This window comes from Spea bombifrons, chromosome 3 (genome assembly GCF_027358695.1).
Source record: "Spea bombifrons isolate aSpeBom1 chromosome 3, aSpeBom1.2.pri, whole genome shotgun sequence".
Taxonomy (NCBI): domain Eukaryota; kingdom Metazoa; phylum Chordata; class Amphibia; order Anura; family Pelobatidae; genus Spea; species Spea bombifrons.
In genome coordinates this window covers 24,115,669-24,135,467 of record NC_071089.1, presented here as the reverse complement: position 1 = coordinate 24,135,467, position 19,799 = coordinate 24,115,669, and the positions used below count along the sequence as shown (strand labels likewise).

The 19,799-nt window shown below is 40.0% G+C and overlaps 2 protein-coding genes across 2 annotated transcripts in view; one reads left to right on the top strand and one right to left on the bottom strand.

The window, feature by feature from the left end:
• Positions 1-6,752: 6,752 nt before the first annotated feature.
• CRNKL1 (crooked neck pre-mRNA splicing factor 1) lies at positions 6,753-18,303 on the bottom strand. Its single transcript, XM_053460626.1, has 14 exons — positions 18,199-18,303; positions 15,440-15,592; positions 15,047-15,138; positions 14,640-14,798; positions 14,097-14,263; positions 12,493-12,671; positions 11,346-11,516; positions 10,998-11,189; positions 10,830-10,889; positions 10,535-10,615; positions 8,757-8,996; positions 8,246-8,347; positions 7,554-7,802; positions 6,753-7,029 (listed from the first exon to the last, which is right to left on the bottom strand). The coding sequence occupies exons 1-14, from the start codon at positions 18,244-18,246 to the stop codon at positions 6,862-6,864; spliced, it is 2,061 nt and encodes a 686-aa protein (XP_053316601.1). The 5' UTR covers positions 18,247-18,303; the 3' UTR covers positions 6,753-6,861.
• An 89-nt stretch (positions 18,304-18,392) lies between these two features.
• Positions 18,393-19,799, top strand: part of CFAP61 (cilia and flagella associated protein 61) — a 91,721-nt gene continuing 90,314 nt past the window's right edge. The window contains exons 1-2 of the mRNA XM_053460634.1: positions 18,393-18,503; positions 19,516-19,677. Of these exons, the coding sequence (XP_053316609.1) occupies positions 19,538-19,677 (140 nt within the window). The 5' untranslated portion in view covers positions 18,393-18,503; positions 19,516-19,537. The remainder of the gene's footprint in view (positions 18,504-19,515; positions 19,678-19,799) is intronic.

The following is a 19,799-nucleotide window of genomic DNA, read 5'->3' as shown; positions in this document are numbered from 1 at the left end:
ATATATATATAAAAAAAATCAAGAGATTACTCTTCTTTTAAAGAGACAGTCTAAAGTCCCACACAGCCTAATAATGAACAAAGCATTAAGGGCAATTAGATTGCTTTCTGCATACATACACAAAGGGTCTTGTACCCCCAGGAAGTCTTGCGCGAGCCTCATACATGGGAACTCTCCAGGTTTGACCTGGAGATTGTCGGGTGAAGCACTGCTTCTCCAAGTCAAGACCAGAATCCTCGGGGTCATGGCAGCGGGGTTTTGACACGCCCGCTCCCTGCCCATTTTCCATTTAAATGGTGGTGTTTCCCGCTGCGGGAACGCCTCTCATTTCAGCGGGAACTCCCACCGACATCATCGGAACACCCCCGGTGTGCAGTCCCACAAGGGAAGGCTCCGGGTAGCCGGAGCCCAAATGTTCCCAGGTACGGCGAGCCTGCGTTGGCTGGTTGGCAGTGAGCATACAGCACTGGCACAGTGGCAAGCAGGAGATAGGGTCAGGAGGATTCTGCTGAATCTCTGCATGGATTTGCAAAGGGGATAAAATAGTAATTTAAAGGCATCTCTCAGCTGGCTGGAGTGTCCATTTAAAGACATGATGCCAAAGACCCATTTATAGTAGGTTTATAAAGTAAACAGATTAACACTATGTGTTAATTATTGTTCCAGGTAAAAATAATAACTGAGGAAGAAGTTCCAGTAAAAAGGTACATCGATGAAATAATTTGACCATTAATTATATGACTCCTAACATAGAAGGAACGTTTATCATAGAAGGAACTTTTTACCGGTACTCGCACGTGATGTTTTTTTCCAGGGCAGAGTACAGTTACATGAAGACTAAAATATACAATATGAAAAATTGTTTCTTTCCATGTATATCACGGTAGGCTATCACTACTCTGGCAAAACTGCCAAAAAATGGAAATACAGGCAGATATATCCATGTTTAGATCACACTCACACAGTAGCATTCAAAGAGTCATCCAATGAACTAAATTACTAAAACAGCTATTATTTTATAACGCTTCTGCCATGGATGGCAATGTTTTCAGCACCCCTATGGAATTCTGAGTGATAAAAGATATTCACGCTTTGCATTATGAGTCAGTTCTGCAGTCGTTAGTGGTGATCAGAATCTGTTTGGGGAGCTATCAGGAAGAGAAATGAACACACTAATAGGCTATTTGGAGTAAATCCAGAAATCTATTCCTATCCTAACTTAAGATGAGCCTTTACCAAAACACAGCAATGTCAAAGGGGCGTCGATGCTATACATGGTAGAGAAGGCAATCTGTCTACAAAAAAATGTAGGGAATTTATAGGAAGGCCGCTGAAGAATACAAAATATTGTAACGCAAAACATAAGGTTATACAATGGCTGTATGTAATATTAATATTAACAACAGGCGTAGTTTGGGAATCTTGAGGCCATATTGTGGAATATGCTCTGCAAAGAGACCAGTAATTCGACAGAAACCTTCATAATCAGTCTTCCTTGGCACAGGAAGACCAGCCAATATTTCTCAAGTCAATGGCCTAAGTAAAGCATGCAATAAATAAATAAAAATAATAATACAATTTGGTAGTGGCCCATGGTCTTTAAATCAGAAGTCCCGTTGTCATTAGCACAACCTGTTAAATGCAATTGAACCCAAGAAAAAAGGTTTGGTAGCCTCTAGTTCTCACAGTGATTCTACCTCGAAAGATACTGATTTTCTAGACGTTTCCCCTTGGTATTCACCAATCCATGAGTTTAGCTCAAGGTAAAATCGAGGTAACTTGAAGAAAAAGCAAGAAAGGGAGCACATGCTAAATTTGCCATTTGTTGGACAACTTCTATCAAGTTCAGTCTCCTTTGTCTGAAACTGTGTGCAATCACCATTGTCAACTGCAGATGTTGGTAAATGTCTCAGGGCATATATATTATTGCCATCAAGTTAGATTTTACACACTCATCCACTGGCGTAACTACAGGGGTCACAGCTGTCCAACAAGAAAGTTACCAAAGTAGTATTTTCCACCCAAAAATTATGCCCCTACAAGTTGTTCCTCTTGGTGCAAATGGCAATTGGTGTAATCAGTGGACGTCCATTTTGTTTGTTCAGTGAAGTAGTTCTGGGTCTAACGAGAACCAGTGATGGCTCTTCAGAAACGGAAAAAACCAATTTCAGTCATTGAAAGGTTAGTCACGTTAAAATAATTCTCAAGTTCACTGTGTTTATTTCACTTCCAGCCATGCCTGGAAGAAGCAGATCTTCCAAAAATAGAATTGATATTTCTTGCTGAATCAACAGGATTCTAGTAATATTTATTCTACATATAAACACTCTGCATGTTCTAACCTAAAAAGGTTGAAAATGTACACAAGAAAAACACTCCAAGGATTATCTCCTAAGAACAAAATGAATCACTTTCACAATGACTGTTAGAAAAAATGTGTTTCAAAGCTATAATCAGCCATCCCAACTTCAAGTGGGTACTAGGAATGACTTAAGACGCATCACCAATAGGGACCCCTAGTCACAGGGATATATATATACAGAAGATGACCCGGTGGTATGAAAGTGTTCAAGAGTTGCCAAGTAGTGGGTTTATATTTTTCTTTCATTTACATTGATCTAGGTATCAGCACACATACAGAGGGCCACTATTGAAATATTTACTTTAAAGTTGGGGGATCTTAAGAGAGGATGTCACAGGAAGAGCAACCATTTTGGCGTAAGTTTGCACCAAGTTATGCCCGCAGAGATGTGGATGAAGAAAGAAGATAAAAAAAGACAAGATGAAAGAGAGAACATGAAGAAGATGCAGAATGGGAAGTGGTAAGCAGGGAAGGTAGGGAAACATCTGGAGAGCACGAGAGAGTGAGTGAATGAGAGTGTGAGTGAGAAGGCCAGCAAATTTTGGATGGAAATTTGGATCTCATTATCAAATCCTTTTTATGTTAGAGACATTGCTGCTTATAGTCACTTAATTTTCAGTTGTTGGGAACTGAAACATGATATTGTATTGAGAAATGTGCATGGCAGTGTATTTAGAGCTACTGGTGGGGAACTAATAAGTAGACCCTAATTGAAATCCTATGATTTAGAGCAAGCTTTTTGTTTTCTCCCGAGAGGTTCAGCAACAAAAGGAAGGCTGGTCTACATGTTGGTATATACAGCATGGCAATTCTTTCAGATGGTACATCTTGATAATAGCAGAAAGCAGGAATACAAATCACTGCACTTAATATGGAGAAAAGATGAAACAGGGAAAATATGCTAAATTTTACAGTTTATACAGTTGTAAATGATAGCGGAGCATCACGATAAGAGAAATAGTCCTTTCCCATGAGAATAACGTGTTGAGTTCAGAAGAGGGAATGTTCCAACTTGAATGCATTTGTTCTCCAGGATATGCCAGGCGCTCATGAAACTCGGGAGAAGGATTGGACCAAATGCTATTTTTACTTCTGAATGTCTTGTGTCGCTATTTCAGAAATTCCTATGGAGATCTTAGTCCTGCGTCAGCAAATTTCAAACAGAGGCAATCTATCCAACTAGAATCCGTTTAGCAAGATGGAATTTTGAATGCAGACTGCAAAGTAAAGCATATTATGTTTCCGCACGGGCTTTGATCGGGAAGTAAGACAGTGGAAACTTTGGAAGAAAACCAAAAAATCATTTTATTGAACAGGACTGTAAGATTGCGTTTATATATAGAAAGGATATGCTCTTAGACTTTGCTCTTGTACAAACATAGACCAGATGAGATGTGTCACACAAGCATAAGCTGAACAGCAATGATGTATCTTGGCTGGGCTCTGACCTAGGGCAACACCCCAGCTGCCCCCCCACTGTTACCCTCACTCATTCTGAGCACCGGGACATGACATTAGTACATTTTTAGTACATTAGTTCCAGTAGCCCTATATTTTATATGCATGTAATACAAGCTGTCAGTATTCTCATCAAATAAAATATGTTCAATATATATTTATATATTTTTATTTTTTAAACCTATCCTAGCCTAAAGACAGCATAGGCATAGATGAAAAGCCCCAACACACATACCAGCAAGCGTGGCACGACTTGTGGAAGTCATTGGTGCCTATAGGTCATTTGTTGGAATGTCCAGCACATATCGTTTTGGCCATACATAGGAACCTAATAAAGTAGCTGACCCTGAAACTTCTCCTTTAATAGTCCATCATAAAAGTTCCATTATAATGACTCAATGTTGGCAATGAAATTGTTCTAATCTTATGATTTTTTTACATCTGAATGAAGTTGCCTACACATAACCAGGGATTTTCAGCTATAATATACCAGTGAGAAAATCAACAACTGGTTTCTCAGATGCAATAAAATCAGAGAAGACTAGAAAGGAGTTGGGTCCAGACTCTTTGCCCCCGAAATTTGTGTAAAGTCTAAATGTCCCCAGACATGCTAATTGTTGGGTATTATAAACATATGGACCCCACGTGTATGTATATATTCAATTTGATAAGTCTTGTATTTGGTGTGCCAGTGACATTTAAATGTGACAACATAATCCAAGTGAAAATGTTAAGGATTAAATACATTTCTCGTTTGATTGTGGAGGTTTTTATGACAAACGGAGAAGACTCTCAGAGAACGTTCAGCAAATCCCTCTGACCCCAGGAAAATGACTCATGATGGAAGCCAGGTTGAATGAGATGCCTCCATCTAGTGGACAGATACGGTATAGCACACCTAGTGACATTTCTTGGATTCACATTCTAATATCCCTGACATTTGTGCATGTGATCAATTCTACAACAAATCACAGACATGGATAGTCACATGACACAGGCAGTGCCTTTTAAATTTAATTAAGATAATTTAAAGTTAACATAGTAGCTTATAGTTTGAAGATAGTGTGGTGGGGTTTTAGTTACTAGGTAATTAGATATGGTAAGGGGTTAGGTATATAAACATATTTTTGGTATCCTTTTCCCAGTTGTGTATAATTTATATACACAATTTTCTTGGCTATATAAATGACCTAAGAATGATGCGATGTTTCTTCACTCAGGTTCCCTTTTACTTGGTATCAGGTTTTAACAGCGCATTAGATTACACAGGAGGCAGATTCCTTTTCACACAACTGTAAGACTTTTACTGTAAACACCGTACTACCCGACCGAAACCGCTCCATCAAAACGATCAGAAACAACCAGTTATCTATAACGAGGATATGACTCGGCTCAGAAGCTTACAATCCAGAGAGTAACCTGCACTTTAACCATTTTATGTCACAGCGCTTGTGAATGAATGAGGGATCGGCCCGGAAAGTAAACCGCATGTGAGACTGTATGGGCTACTGATTGTTGGCTGAGCTGTTACTCCTAGTTGCTGCGGCTTTACATTATCATCGCTGTAGAGCGGGGAAGATGTAGCAGGGCACATATCACAAACGGACTTGCGGCATCCTATGACAGTACCACATTTAAAATCACTTAGCTCTTCAGTGCACCCCATTCTACCATGTTTGCCAATGGAGACAGCATGCATATGATTTTATACACCTGTTATCAATGAGTATGGCTACAAAATCTAAAAACTCAATAAATTAGGGGTTCACATACTTGTGGTCATATATAGCACGATTTACACTCCACATGCACCTATATAATTTGATTTATTCAGAAACAATTGACCCTAGCACAATAAAATACTAGAACAGGAAAAACAGAAACTGTTTCAAAACCAAGATACATACTCTAATTCTTCATACCAGTCCTTTTCTTTTAACCTTGCCAATTTCTTTAATGATAATTAATGCATATGTCTTTACCTTCCACAGAGCTTATATTTTTATGTAACTGTTATAATGGAAGTCTGGAAGTAATGCATCGTATGGTGACAGAGTGGTACAATGTTATGACACTATCTCAGAATATAACTTATTATATTATACATAAATAAGACTTGCGCAAAAGGACCAAACACAAGTTGGGCAAATGTATAATTTTGTTTTCGGGTAACAAATTCCATTTCCAATTCGTTTAGGACGATATTGGGAGGGCTTTTTAACATTTGGAAACAAAACTCGTCATTCACTCTCTCAAGTGAATGTATACATTAGACATGTGCATTCTGCAGAAGTTCACCAAGAGGTCATATCTAGTTGCTCAAGGAGACTTTTTGGAGCAGAGGGGTGAAGGAAGAAGGAGGGGGACAACAACAAAATAATGGTAGACAGGAGAAGAAGATGCAAGATAAGAAGCAGAGTGGCAGGTGGATACAATCGGCTGGAGAAGGTAAGAAGACATTCCAGGAGTGAGAGAGCATGAATTAGAGTGTGAAAGAGTGGGTGAGTGAGCGAAAGCACCAACAAAATTACAAAATTCAAATTAAAGTTTTCTTTGGTGGGTCCCTCCTCCTTTACTGGGATTTGGACAAATTCCCAAAATTGGTAAATTTTGTTCAAATTGCAATTCATACGAATCCAAATGCACAAGTCTAATATATACATATACACACACATTTTATATATATATATATATATATATATATATATATATATATATATTATATATACACACACACACATAAACATACACACACCCATAAACAATCTGAATTAAATTATGATGGTTTATTATGATTTTTGTTCTATAACTTTAGTAGATGACATTTGTGTTACCTAGCCTCTGTGCAATGGAAAGGTGCTTTCCAAACATTACAAGCAATTAATTGTATGATGATTATAACCAATCTGTTTCAAAAGTTACAAATAAGTAATCCTTTGGAATTGTTTTTATTTTCTCAAGGAAACATGTCTCAGTTTTGAACAAATGTTATGTACAAGTAAAAAAGGATATTACAAAAAACAAAGACAGACGAATCAGTGTCACGAAGAGCTCTCATCAATATCTTTATCGGGGTCCTCCTCACCTTCATCCTCATTTTTCTTCTGTTTCTTCCAAAGTTTGGCCATCGCAAGCAATTTGAGATTTGGCTGATTGGCGGAATCTTCAGGAAAGATGTAGTCGTAATATTCCTCCCAACCACCATCAGACTTCGATGGAGAGAAAAAAATATGAATATATGCATTCACTAAATCAGACTAAAAACAGATCTCCGGTTGGGTTCCCAGATTTAATAACTGGGTGGGGCTTGGTTTAATACACATTTTATCAGTAAAACCTGAATAGTATTAATATATAATACTTTTACCAATTTGCATTTTTCAGGGGTATCAAAGTACTACAGTGACGTGGCACTTTACTAAAAAGTTGCTAGATAAGTGGAACTACTTCCCAGCTGAAGTGGTAGAAGGTAATATAGTGAGGAAATGTAAACTTGCATGTGGGAATCATGAATCTTATAATCCTTACCCAAGGACTGGTTAAGGTTTGAGTCTTTGCATGAGTAAAAATGGGCAGAAGAGATGGGCTGAATGGTTTCTGCCACCAAATTCTATGAGTCTACAGAAATGCTTGTAGTAATAATATAATTAACTGTGCAACTAAGAAATTGTTAGGGAATTTAATATGACAAGTGAAAGTCAAAACAGATACAGAAAATGGCAACATCTCTTACCCCATCCTCTGCTTGCAGTTTTCTCCTTTTCTTAACTCTCTCTGGCATAAGTTTGGCCACCCTATCTTTGGTGGAATCCGTCCCAAATTCTTCCTCAAAACCTCTCCAAGATTCAAGCAGCATCAGACGTTCTTCCTTTTCTTCGCAGTTTCGAAGAGTCTTGTTTGCTTCCTCATATATCAGCCTGCATTTAGCCAAGGTGTCCTCACTGCCAGTGGTCAGCTCAAACTGTGCAAAACTGATCCATACCTGAGAAGAAAGAAAAAAAAATGCTGCAATCCACGCACATGGTGGTCGAGTACAAAGAACGAGTGGAAAGTGACTGCTCACTGGCTAAGAAACCACACACAGAAAAAAAAAAGTGTAAATGAAACTCAATTTGAAATGATTACAGAATTATTTCTCAGAAGGGATTGGGCATTCACTACCAAGAATGACATTTCTAAACTGGTATTCTGTTACAAGTCTTAAATACAGCAGGGTAGGTGGAACAGCATCTCTAAAAGATACTGCAGTGAGAGACAGATATAATCTACACAAATTAGTAAGGAAAGGTTAATATATGAGCGTGATTAATTATACCAATGGCTTACATAAAATGTACATTTTTTTTAAACTCCAAAAAGAAAACATAGAAACAAAGAATATGTGTAAGAAAATGCAGAATGCCTTCTTGTGCATAAATAGCATACCTTAACATGCTGTGTTCTCTGTAGAAGCCTCCTGTAAAGATTTCTGGTTCTTTCAAACTCTTCCTGTTCAATTTCAAAATCAATATAGGACTTCCATAGAACCTATAGGTGTGAAAGAAAGGGGGGGGTTAAAAGAAAACACAAACTGAGGCTATATCTATACCTTCTTCCAATAACCTAAGTGAATAGGTTAATCCACAAAATTGTGCACTGTCTCCACTGCTTCAAGTACGTTTTATAACATGGGTAATAGATAAGCGGAAAAGCTTTACAGTATAAGTAGAAGAGACAAATAAAGCGAGGGAAATTAAAGACATGCATGGGACAGGCATATGGGTATCCTGAATCTAAGACAAGACCAAGGACTCAGTCTAAATGGGCAGATTAGATGGGCTCAAAGGTTCTTGTTTGCAGATAAATTCTATGTTTGAGAGCTTTGACATTTTATACTCAACACAAAAATGATGAGGGTCAGTGGCAGTATATTTATTTTACAAGTCCTTCAACTTACTTCAGGCATGTCCAGTCGCGGTTGGCCAATGGCCAGCTCGTACACTGCACGGGCTCGTTCAATATCACCCAGAATCGTCTCCAGCTCTGCAAATTTGATCCAAGTTGTGCAGTTTTCTGGCGCAAACTCCAGGAACTTTTCATAAAGCTTACGGCAACGATCAAACTCACGCAGCTGCAGTTCCATTTCTATATAGCCTTTAAAAAGCTTCTGCTTGGGGGATTTACCAATAGAACTGCCCTGTTTGGCAGAGAAAAAAAATGCTGATGTCAACACAGTCTTATGTTATACAAAGATCTGCAAAAGATTGGTGTGAAGTAGGAATGCTTTCAAAAACAGAAATGTTTTTCCAGTTAACAAAATACAAAGTGAGTGAACAGAAGAAAAATCAAAATCAAAATATTTGGTGTGACTGACTTTTTCCTTCAAAAGCAGCATCTATTCTTCTAGGTGCACTTGCACAAAGTAAGGGATTTTGTAGGCTGTTAGGAGTATGATTAAACAATGATACCAAACAGGTGCTAATGATCCAACTGGGTAAAGAACAGCCAAACTCACTAAGAAGGGGAGGTTAGGGAAGTTTAATGTGAAAAGTCATACACCGTGGCAGAACGGAGCACAGCAATGAGACACCAGGTAGTTATACTGCATCAGCAAGATCTCTCCCAGGCAGAAGTTTCAAGGAAGACAGGGGTTTCCAGATGTTCTGTCCAAGCTCTTTTGAAGCACAAAGAAACAGGCAACGTTGAAGACCGCAGACGCAGGTGATCGGCCATGGAACGTAGTGCAGCAGATGAAAGACGCATCATGCTTCCCAATCAGAAGAGGTCCAAGCAGTGCCATCTGCCCTGCGTTGGACCCCGGCACACACATTTGCCGTCCAGAAGAGGTCTTCATGGAAGCCATAGTTCCAACGCGGGAACAAAGCCAAGCGACTCAAATTATTCATGAAGACACAGGAATAGCGTGGCAGGAAAATGGCTGCTCAGGATTGATGAGCCAAATTTTGAAATATCCGGCTGAAGCAGAAGCAAGGTTGGGGCTGCATTTCTACAAATGGAGTGGGGGATTTGCTCAGAAGTAATGGTCTCCTCAATGCTAAGGAAGAGTACAGGCAGATACTTATCCAACAAGCAATTTCATGAGATAGGCATTTGATGGGCCCCAACCGTATTCTGCAAATACTCCAAAGATACAGCCAAAGTCCTTAAGAACAATCTTTAGTGTAAAAAAGAAAAAGTGGTCCTGGAAGTGATGGCACGGCCCCCACAGAGCCCTGACCTCCACATCAAGTCGGTCTGGGATTATACAGAAGAAATGTGGTTAGTTTTCCAAATGTTTGGAACAACGTACCTTCTCGCTTCCTTAAAAACCTGTGTGCAAGCGCAAGAATTGATGCTGCTTTGAAGGCAAAGGGCGATCACACCAAATATTGATTTGATTTAGATTTTTCTACTGTTCACTCACTTTGCTAAATGATAAAAACCAAACATGTATTTTTTGGAAGCATTGTTAAAGTATGTGTTCATATCAGCCTAAACATTTTGCACAGTACAGTATATTTATATTTTTATGGGGGAGAGGCTACTTTATTAGTTTATTGGAAATGGAAATAGATTTTTATGCAAAAACATTTCTACCAATAAGCGCTTTGTGAAATCATGTTTATTTCTTTAAGTTGCTCTCAAAATTGAAGTGAAAAATTATTCACTTACAAAAAGAATATGTTAAGGAACAACTTTCAAAGGTCACTTTTCCGAAGCAGGACAGATACGTACCAGCGCTCTACGAGCCAGGTGGAGATTTTTTTGTCTGATTTCAAACTGTGAGTACAGCAACCAGATCTTTGCAAAAGTAAACTGGTAGGGAAAAAAAAAAAACAGGATTCAAGCAGCCAGATAAATACATGTTGAATAGTAAAAGTATCTGTCGCTACTACTATTACACACTTGTTTACTAAATCGGTTTGCTTATCAAACATACTTAACAAGGAAGAAGAAGGCTGGGCTACGAGTATGTTTCATTATAAATTAAAATATAAGGGTGAGAGAGAACTAAAAATAAATAAGTTACCTTTTTATGTGGGATTAATTCTAAGCATGCTTGGTACACTTGCCTGGTCCTCTCTGGATCCTGTAAAATAAGATAGATTTAACGACAAGGAGCAGAATCTGCAGTTGAGAGAAGAATTTGCAGAGAAGAAAAAAAAATAACTAAACACTGACTAAATAAGCCGTGTACCTTTGCCTCTAGCTCTTCATACAAGGCGTAGTTGATCCAGAGATAAATGTATCTTTTCCAGTGTCTCTTCTCTTTCGTGGGTGGCACATTGGCAATGGCTCGTTCATACACTTCACGAACAGTCTCAGCGTCTGTGTCACTTTCCACTAACCGCAAGTAATCAAACCAGGCGTCATAATTATGGGGATTGGCCTTAGAGACAAACGTAAATAAAATGGGACAGTTAGAAAGCCAGGCAAAAGCATAACAAGGTACTTAAAGGTATATATCTAATCCTCTTAAACCAAGGTGAACCAAGCTGAAAAAATGATAAGTAAAACATAGCAAATCTAAAATAATCATTATTACCTTGACTTCTTCTTCATACTGGAATCGCCTTTTGTTGACTATGATATCTTCAATACCTCTTCGGTCACCGTATTTTTTCTCAAAAATTGTGTAATTTTTAAATAATTCCTGGGCCTGCTGCTTTGATATCCTGTCCAAGGCATACTTGTAGATGACCCGAACTCTCTCGAACTACAAGAAAAGAAAAAATGGTTATGTTGCATCTGATTTTGATCGGAAATCTTAACCATTAAATCTGAATGTACATCAGAAGAACCTGACTTTCAATAAGGTTTTTAAGTAACAAAATTTGGTAAGTCACGTGTTCTGTACGCCGGTGACATTCACATCCAACAAATGAATTCAGGTGAAAATGTTAAGGATTAAATACATTTCTCATTTGATTGTGGATGTTTTTATGACAAACTGAGCTCTCTCATTATGATAACGGTAATACTTTAACAAGACTCTCAGAGAACGTTCAGCAAGTCCCTCCGACCCCAGGGGAATGACTAATGATGGAAGCCAGGTTTAATGAGATGCCTCCATCTAGTGGACAGATACGGTATAGCACGCCTAGTGACATTTCTTGGATTTACATTTAACTCAAGAAGCAAGATTTATTTTATTTTTTTACACCACAGGAGTGCAGGAATTTTCACATATTTACTATATCTCTGGGATAATTTTTAGGAGGCCTTATTATCACCCATCTCTTTCAAAGTTGGAACTTTATTTTTTTTTTCTTCTGGTTTTCACACTGTTTTATGTTCAGTAATTTCCCCTAAATTAGCTAATCGCACCCCTTTTCAAAATTTCCACTGTATATTTTTATATATTGGTAATCAGGGTGCTGGAGAAGTTTTTTTTTGTTTTTTTTTTTTTTTTAAATGTAGCATAGGAATAAATTGATTAAAAAAAAAAAAAAAAAAAAAAAGATTTTTTGGGACGTATTTGGACATGAAGGGGTTAAAAGAGCAGCACTGTATATCAAATCAACAGCATTTGTCATGTTTTAAATAAAACATAATACCTTGCAAATAAACAGTTAACTAGAACAAAGACATACAAATTACAAGAACATATCAAATACACATTTTTCATTCTAAAAACAACTCATTTTCATCAAATCAAGGACAAAGAAAACAAATTAAACACAAAATCTCACTTCTTTTTGAGCCTCTTCAAACTTGGCAAACGCGACGTAAAGGTTTTCATCCATATGCTCTTCGCCAAAGAACTCCACAGCCCTTTCATAGACTTTCCGCCCGTGTGCAATGTAGCCATGCTTTTGTTCAAAACGTGCATATTTGATCCAGTTCTTCACGTCAGGATGAACAATGACGAGTACATGGGAGTTAAGGAGACAACTAGAACCAGATGAAAAGCTAGAAAAACCTAAGAAAACGAGGATATCTCAAGCAATTTATCAGAAAACATGGTGTGTGATTTCATATGAAGTAGCAGAAGTTTAAAAAGACGGCCATTCGTGCAATATATTTCACCTGGCTATAGAGCTAGCAAAACTCTCCCTCTGCTCTCTACTATGCCCACCAAATGAACTTGCGTGTGAGGTATGTGTGTGTGTGTGTTAGACCCCGTGAAAATCTTGTGAAAGCGATAACTGTATTTGCTCGATTATAAGACGACCCTGATTATAAGACGACCCCCCAAAATCTGAATTTTAATTTAGGAAAAAAGAAAAAGCCTGAAAATAAGATGACCATATAGGAAAAAAGTTTTACCAGTTTTTATTCCCTTTTTTTCCCAACCTGCCCCCCCCAGTTATGCAGATCTGCCCCCAGGCTTGCCACTCTGCCCCAGAAATGCCTTATACCACCTATATGCCACTGTGCCCCATGATATGCCTTTAACCCTCTATATGCCACTGTGCCCCATGATACGCCTTTTAACCCTCTATATGCCACTGTGCCCCATGATACGCCTTTTAACCCTCTATATGCCACTGTGCCCCATGATATGCCTTTTGACCCCATATGTGCCACTCTGCCTCCAGAATTGCCTTATACCCCTATATGCCACTCTGGCATTTAGGGGGTTAAAAGGCATATTATAGGGCAGAGTGGCATATAGGGAGGTATAAGGCATTTCAGGAGGCAGAGTGGCGTATAGAGGGTTAAAAGGCATTTCTGGAGGCAGAGTGGCATTAAGGGGGTTAAAAGGCCTTTCACAGAGCACTCTGCCTCCAGAAATTACTTATGCCCCCCGTTTGACACTTCCTCCCCCTCCCTACTCGATTCACGTAGAGCTCTACACGCTGCCCAGACTAAGCACCGGGGACTCCGGTGCACCGGTAAGTTGGGGGGGGGCAGGAGGATCCAGGTCCCCTGCATCGCTGCGGGGGATCTGGATCTTAGTCTCATAGTCAGACTTATTTGAGGTCTGATTATAAGACGACCCTGGACGGCTCTGGAAAAAACCTTGTCTTATAATCGAGCAAATACGGTAAATAGTAACTTGCATCTTCACATGGCTGAGCAGGACATACATTTGGCCACATAACACACCTTGTGACCAACTATATAGAAATAATTCAAATCCCCTCTATGCACTGTGATAAAAAAAAGGACAATTCTATGCATTTAAGTGAATATGAGCGTACCTTTAAGAAAAGTTAAAATATGCTGTTTAATACCATGTGACTATGTGGATACCTTTATGAGGAGCAGCAATTAAGTTGTCGCCTGAAAATATTTCCTTAGACATTTATGTACAAGCAAGCACCTTCCTGGACCATCATCAAAAGGATATATCGTTCATAAATAGAGCGTGCTCTGTCCACCTCTTTGTATCGGAGCTCAAAGTTTATGTACGAATGCCATGCCTGTTCTTCAGGTTGCCATTCCATCCAACGCTCAAACACCTGCCTTGTGCCCGCCACGTTACCCAGCAACTCTTCCATGTACGTGTATTTGTACCTTACAGACAAGAGAACAGGCAGCATTAATGGGGGTTTCTAAGTAAGACACTATATGACCAAAAGTATGAGCAGGTTGGCTGGCTATGTAATTATAAGCAACCCACAAACAATCAGGACTGTATAATACAAGCTAATAAAACATCCACGGAGGGAAATCACATATCTGTCCAGTAGTTAGAATCAGAAGAACAATCAGGCTTCACCCACAAGATAGAAAGAACACGATTAAGCAGACTTTCTAACCAACACACACTCCCTGTTCCCGGTGTCTGACATAATATAGTAAAAACCCTCATATTAAGAGATTTCCCAGAAGGCCTCCTATGCCCTCTGAACTCCTACTCATGGCAAGAATACTAATACATCAGACCTACCAGAACTGGTTGACCCTGGGCAAGATGGTGATCGCTCTGTCCCAGATGTTCCTTGCATGATTAACCTGGCGGGTCTTCATCTCCATCTCTGCGTACTTCAACCATAGCGTGATATTCCTGTAGTCCACATCTAACGCACGCTCGTAGATCGACCGAGCCCTGGGGAGAGAGGCAGATTCTGCTACTTAGCAATTTACCTTGACTCTTTCACCGGAAAAGTCATTCAAAAGTATTCTAGAACCAATACATATTCACAGACTGTATACGACCGAGGCCAAATTAGTAAACTGCTAAAAATATATCACCGAGACTTTATGATAACGTATACGTGAAATGCCTGGCTCTCTTAAGTGCAGCGCTGTAACGCCAGTCGCAAACTCTGTTGAATGGCTGGATGATGTTCATACCTCTGGACTTCCTTTAAACTTTCCTCCCATTGTGCATACTTTATCCAGTTGGTAATGACAGTTCTGTTTTTTCTTATATTATCTTCAAAGGTCTGAAAGGAAAAAAAAAACATTTTTAAAAAATGTTGCAAAGTAATCAAGCATTAGAGGATTTCAGACCATTTCAAATGAAAGTAAACATATTACTTTGAATAGATTCAATGCCTGGCAATAAAACCAGCAACATCATATAATACAGGGGGTTTTGGGGCAGTAAAGTAGACAAAATTAAAATGGTAGAGTTACCCTAGAATCACAATATGTATTTTTTTATTTAAAGGGCATCTATGACCCTAAGAAGTAAACATTTTACTGCAGCTTACAATTTGCATATACAAGTGTAAATCATCTCACCTTTCTTTTCCTCAATTTGTAGTCATTGAGTTCCTCCTCATCTGTGATCTTCTGTTTAGGAGGGGGAGGTAGCAGCTCAAGTTCTCTCTCTTTGGCCTCTCTCAGTAGCTGCTCAGCTGTTATCTGTACCTCTGCTGGGGCTTTGTTCTTAACCTTTAAGGAAGGGAAGAAGATTCCAATACATTAACTGAACATTCATACTGCAACCAATACAATGTTACAGTTACATAGAACTCAAAAGGGAATACAAAGCACAATGAACACTAGCAAGTGTGAAGGGCTGAGCTGGCCCTGTATAATGCAATGTTTAAGGATGAAAAACATCATACAGGGACAGCCAGCTCTAGCTGCAGTAGATGATCACTGGGATGGAGTCTTCAGAATGAATAGTGAAGTCAATGAGCTGAAACAATTCTCTTTTTAGTGTATAAAACCCTTGGGAGTAGCAACGTAGACGCCTGCCGCTGGAGAACATTTCTCAAGGAGAGCCTGAATGATTGTATAGTTTGCCAAAACCACCTGGATGGTCCTCAAGAGTTCACTCATTCTATAAACAGTTGATCCAAAAGTGAACTTGCTTGGCCAACGCGGGACACTAAATCCTGAGAAGCAAACACCGCATTCCAACCTCAGCCAAGCAGAGTGGTGACAATGGTTTGGGGAAGCATCGCTGCATGAGGACAACCTGCTACCACCAAAGCCAGCAGATCCTTCGACATGAGAAGGCGAGGCCATTCTGTCAGCCTAAACGCCATTGAGATGATGTGTCAGGATCTTTGGGGGATCCACTGCTTCTCCCGATCGAGAACTCAAATGTCAGAGGAAACAAAGTTCTGCATTAAGTAAAAGGCCAACGTTCCTCCAGGCTACAGCAGCTGTTGCTTATTATTATTAGCTTTTATTTATATAGCGCCGATAATTTATGCAGCGCTTAATACACATTTTCAAGGGGTATGACAAGACAAGAATTTACAGACTAAGACAAAAGCTTACAATCTTGAGGGAATGGGGTGACAAACATAAGGCACAGAGAAAGGGTGAGAGGTAGTGTGGTGGTCGTATCAGTGACAGGGAAGTTCTAGCAGCTAAGACCGTGCGGCTTCTCCGAAGATATGAGTTTTGAGAGGTTTCTTGACTGTTGGGAGGGAGGGTGAAAGCTGAAGGTTCGGTGGAAGTAGATTCCAGAGATATGGGAGATATGGGGCAGCCCGAGTTAAATCTTGTAGACGGGAAAAGGAGATAAGTTAGGAGGAGAGCCTTAGCCCATGGGAAGAACATAAGGATCGAGAAGAGAGTATTTTCTTATGAGGGCAGAAATGTATGGAGGAGCAGTGTTATGGAGGGCCTCATTTGTGAATACCAGGATTTTAAATTTAATTCTAAAAATTAATAGGGAGCCAGTGGAGGGTTTCACAGAGTGGGGAAGCAGAAGAGGAGCGGCGTGCAAGGAAGATAAGCCTAGCAGCAGCATTTAGGACAGACTGCGGAGAAGAGTTGAGACAGTGGAATGCCAACCAGAAGAGTGAAATAAGTGAATGAACGAGATGATGATGACTGGATGGGGTCTTCAGAATGAATAGAGAAGTCAATGAGCGGAAACAATTCTCTTTTTAGTGTATAAAACCCTTGGGAGTAGCAACGTAGACGCTGGAGAACATTTCTCAAGGAGAGCCTGAATGATTGTATAGTTTGCCAAAACCACCTGAATGGTCCTCAAGAGTTCATTAATTCTATAAACAGTTGATCCAAAAGTGAACTTGCTTTGCCAACGCAGGACACTAAATCCTGAGAAGCAAACACCGCATTCCAACCTCAGCCAAGCACGGTGGTGACAATGGTTTGGAGAAGCATCGCTGCATGAGGACAACCTGCTACCACCGAAGCCAGCAGATCCTTCGACATGAGAAGGCGAGGACATCCTGTCAGCCTAAACGCCATTCAGATGATCCGTCAGGATCTTTGGGAATCCACCGATTCTCCCGATCGAAAACTCAAATGTCAGAGGGAACCAAGTTCTGCGTGAAGGTAAAGGCCGACGTTCCTCCAGGCTACAGCAAGAAACTTACCAATAACCATAAGCTGCAGCTGTTGCTTCTAAAGGTGGTGGAGCATTATTTTGAGCCTAAGGGGCAGTTATTTTAGTAACATACATTTCTTGGCTATATAAATGACCGAAGAATGATGCGATGTTTCTTCACTCAGGTTCCCTTTTACCTGGTATTAGGTTTTAATGGCGCATTAGATCACACATGAGGCGGATTCCTTTTCGCACAACCGTAAGACTATTTTACTGTAAACACCGTACTACCCGACCGAATCCGTTCCATCAAAATGATCAGACAACCAGTTATCTATAACGAGGAGAGGACCCGGCTCAGAAGCTTACAATCCAGAGAGTAACCGGCACTTTAACCATTTTATGCCACAGGGCTTGTGAATGTAGGAGGGATCGGCCCTGACAGTAAACCACATGTGAGACTGTATGGATTTTCTCACTAAGCTGAATTAAGGGACAGTAAAAGCTGCTTTCAAATGATTGTGTAACTTCTCATTCGAATTTCCCGCTCTATATAAACTTTTAGTCCACTTAGTACTTTACGGTACAGTAAAAGAGTCACAGAAGAGCTTGCTGCAGTCCTCTGTCAACTAAGCTGTGTGAGGGCCCGTTTTGTGAGCATTACGGGAACCCCCGCCGGTATCCACAGTGTAATAACACCGTCTATACCGTCCTTTCCCCCTCAGACACCCGGTAACCCTACCTTGGCCACTTTTGGGATCCGCTGCTTCCCAGCTGCCGTGGACGCCATGTTTACAGCAATACCGACGGCACTAACCCGATAGGAAGAAGCACGCACACAAGCGTAACGTAACACGACACGACGCTCACGCACAGGCCTTCAGAAGTGCCCGCCCATCGGGACGTTACGTCCGGTCGGTCGCCATAGTAACCAAATACAGCGTCTCGTTTACTGCGAGGTCTGGAGCTGCGCATCCCCGTAGATTCATTTACATTATCGTTAATTTAAGTTTCCGTCCGGTGCTCAGGACGCAGTCGCGGTGTCAGGTGAGCGTGCATTGGTGCCTTCATTACATGCATGAATTAACATGGTGTCTATAAGGAAAGGACAGCGATTCTTCGTATGGGTAGCATGAAGTCATTGAGGTTTTGGCAGTCCAGCATTTGGGCTTTTAGCCAGAACATATAACTGCCAAAATCCTATAGTGTTACTGGGCATCGCCAGGGCGACTAGTCAAATATATGGGAGTGGAGGCAATGTGAGGTGATGAGCCATCAATCTATAGTTATAGAGCCTACAACTGGTGAGGGCTGTGAGATAGAAAACATACGCAGCTAGAATAAAAGGGAAAAAAAAACACCAAAAATATATCTGTTAGCTTGCCCTGATTTGGAAACCACTATATATACCTATATAATTAGCTCTTATTCCTAGGTTTTTATTTTTAATGGGTTTTTTTTTGCCTGCCTAACTAATTCCCCAGCAATTAACTTCCATGCACTAACTGCACTATATAAGCCAAAAAGTAAGTATAGAAAAATGGGGGGGGGGGATCTGCTGGATCTGCTATAGACTAAAACCTCCAGGCATAGAGCGTTCAGCAACAGCAGTGCCCCTGTCATTGAAGCGTTGTGGGAACGTTTTTTGACCAATGACGTGCCAAGTACGCCAGGGGTCTTCTAGGGCCATCTTTTCATGACCGTCATTGGTCATAAAGGGGTTAAGGGAAGCATCTATCTATCGATCTATTATTATTGTTTTATATAGCGCCATCAAATTCTGTAGCACTGTACAATGGGTGGCTAAGACACAACAAGTAGTATGTAACATAACATTTTGACCTACAGAGACAAAATCTGAGGAGGGTCCTGCTCAAAGAGTTTACAATCTATCTATCTATCTATCTATCTATCTATCTATCTATCTATCTATCTATCTATCATCTATCTATCTATCTATCTATCTATCTATCCTGCCCATGTATTCATGTCTACCTAGATATATCTGTTTGTGGAAATCATCCAAATAACAATCTGTATTCTTTATGTTTTCTTACAGTCCATCCGTTATCTTTGCCACAATGATATTAACTTCAGTAATGGGTGAATCCGAGGTTGTAACCATCAGAAGAGCAGAATCTCTAGATGTTTATGATGTGATCAAACTTCAAACGCCACTTACTGACAGGCTGTTTGGAAAAGTGAACGTTGTCTATTTGCTGTAAGTACGCTCAAGTTGAGAATATAGGGGTATGTCTGCCGCAGCTCAAATGATCAATCCTGCATGTACACATCATTTAACTTCAAATTGAGGTCCCATAAATCAAGGAGGTCTTCACCAAT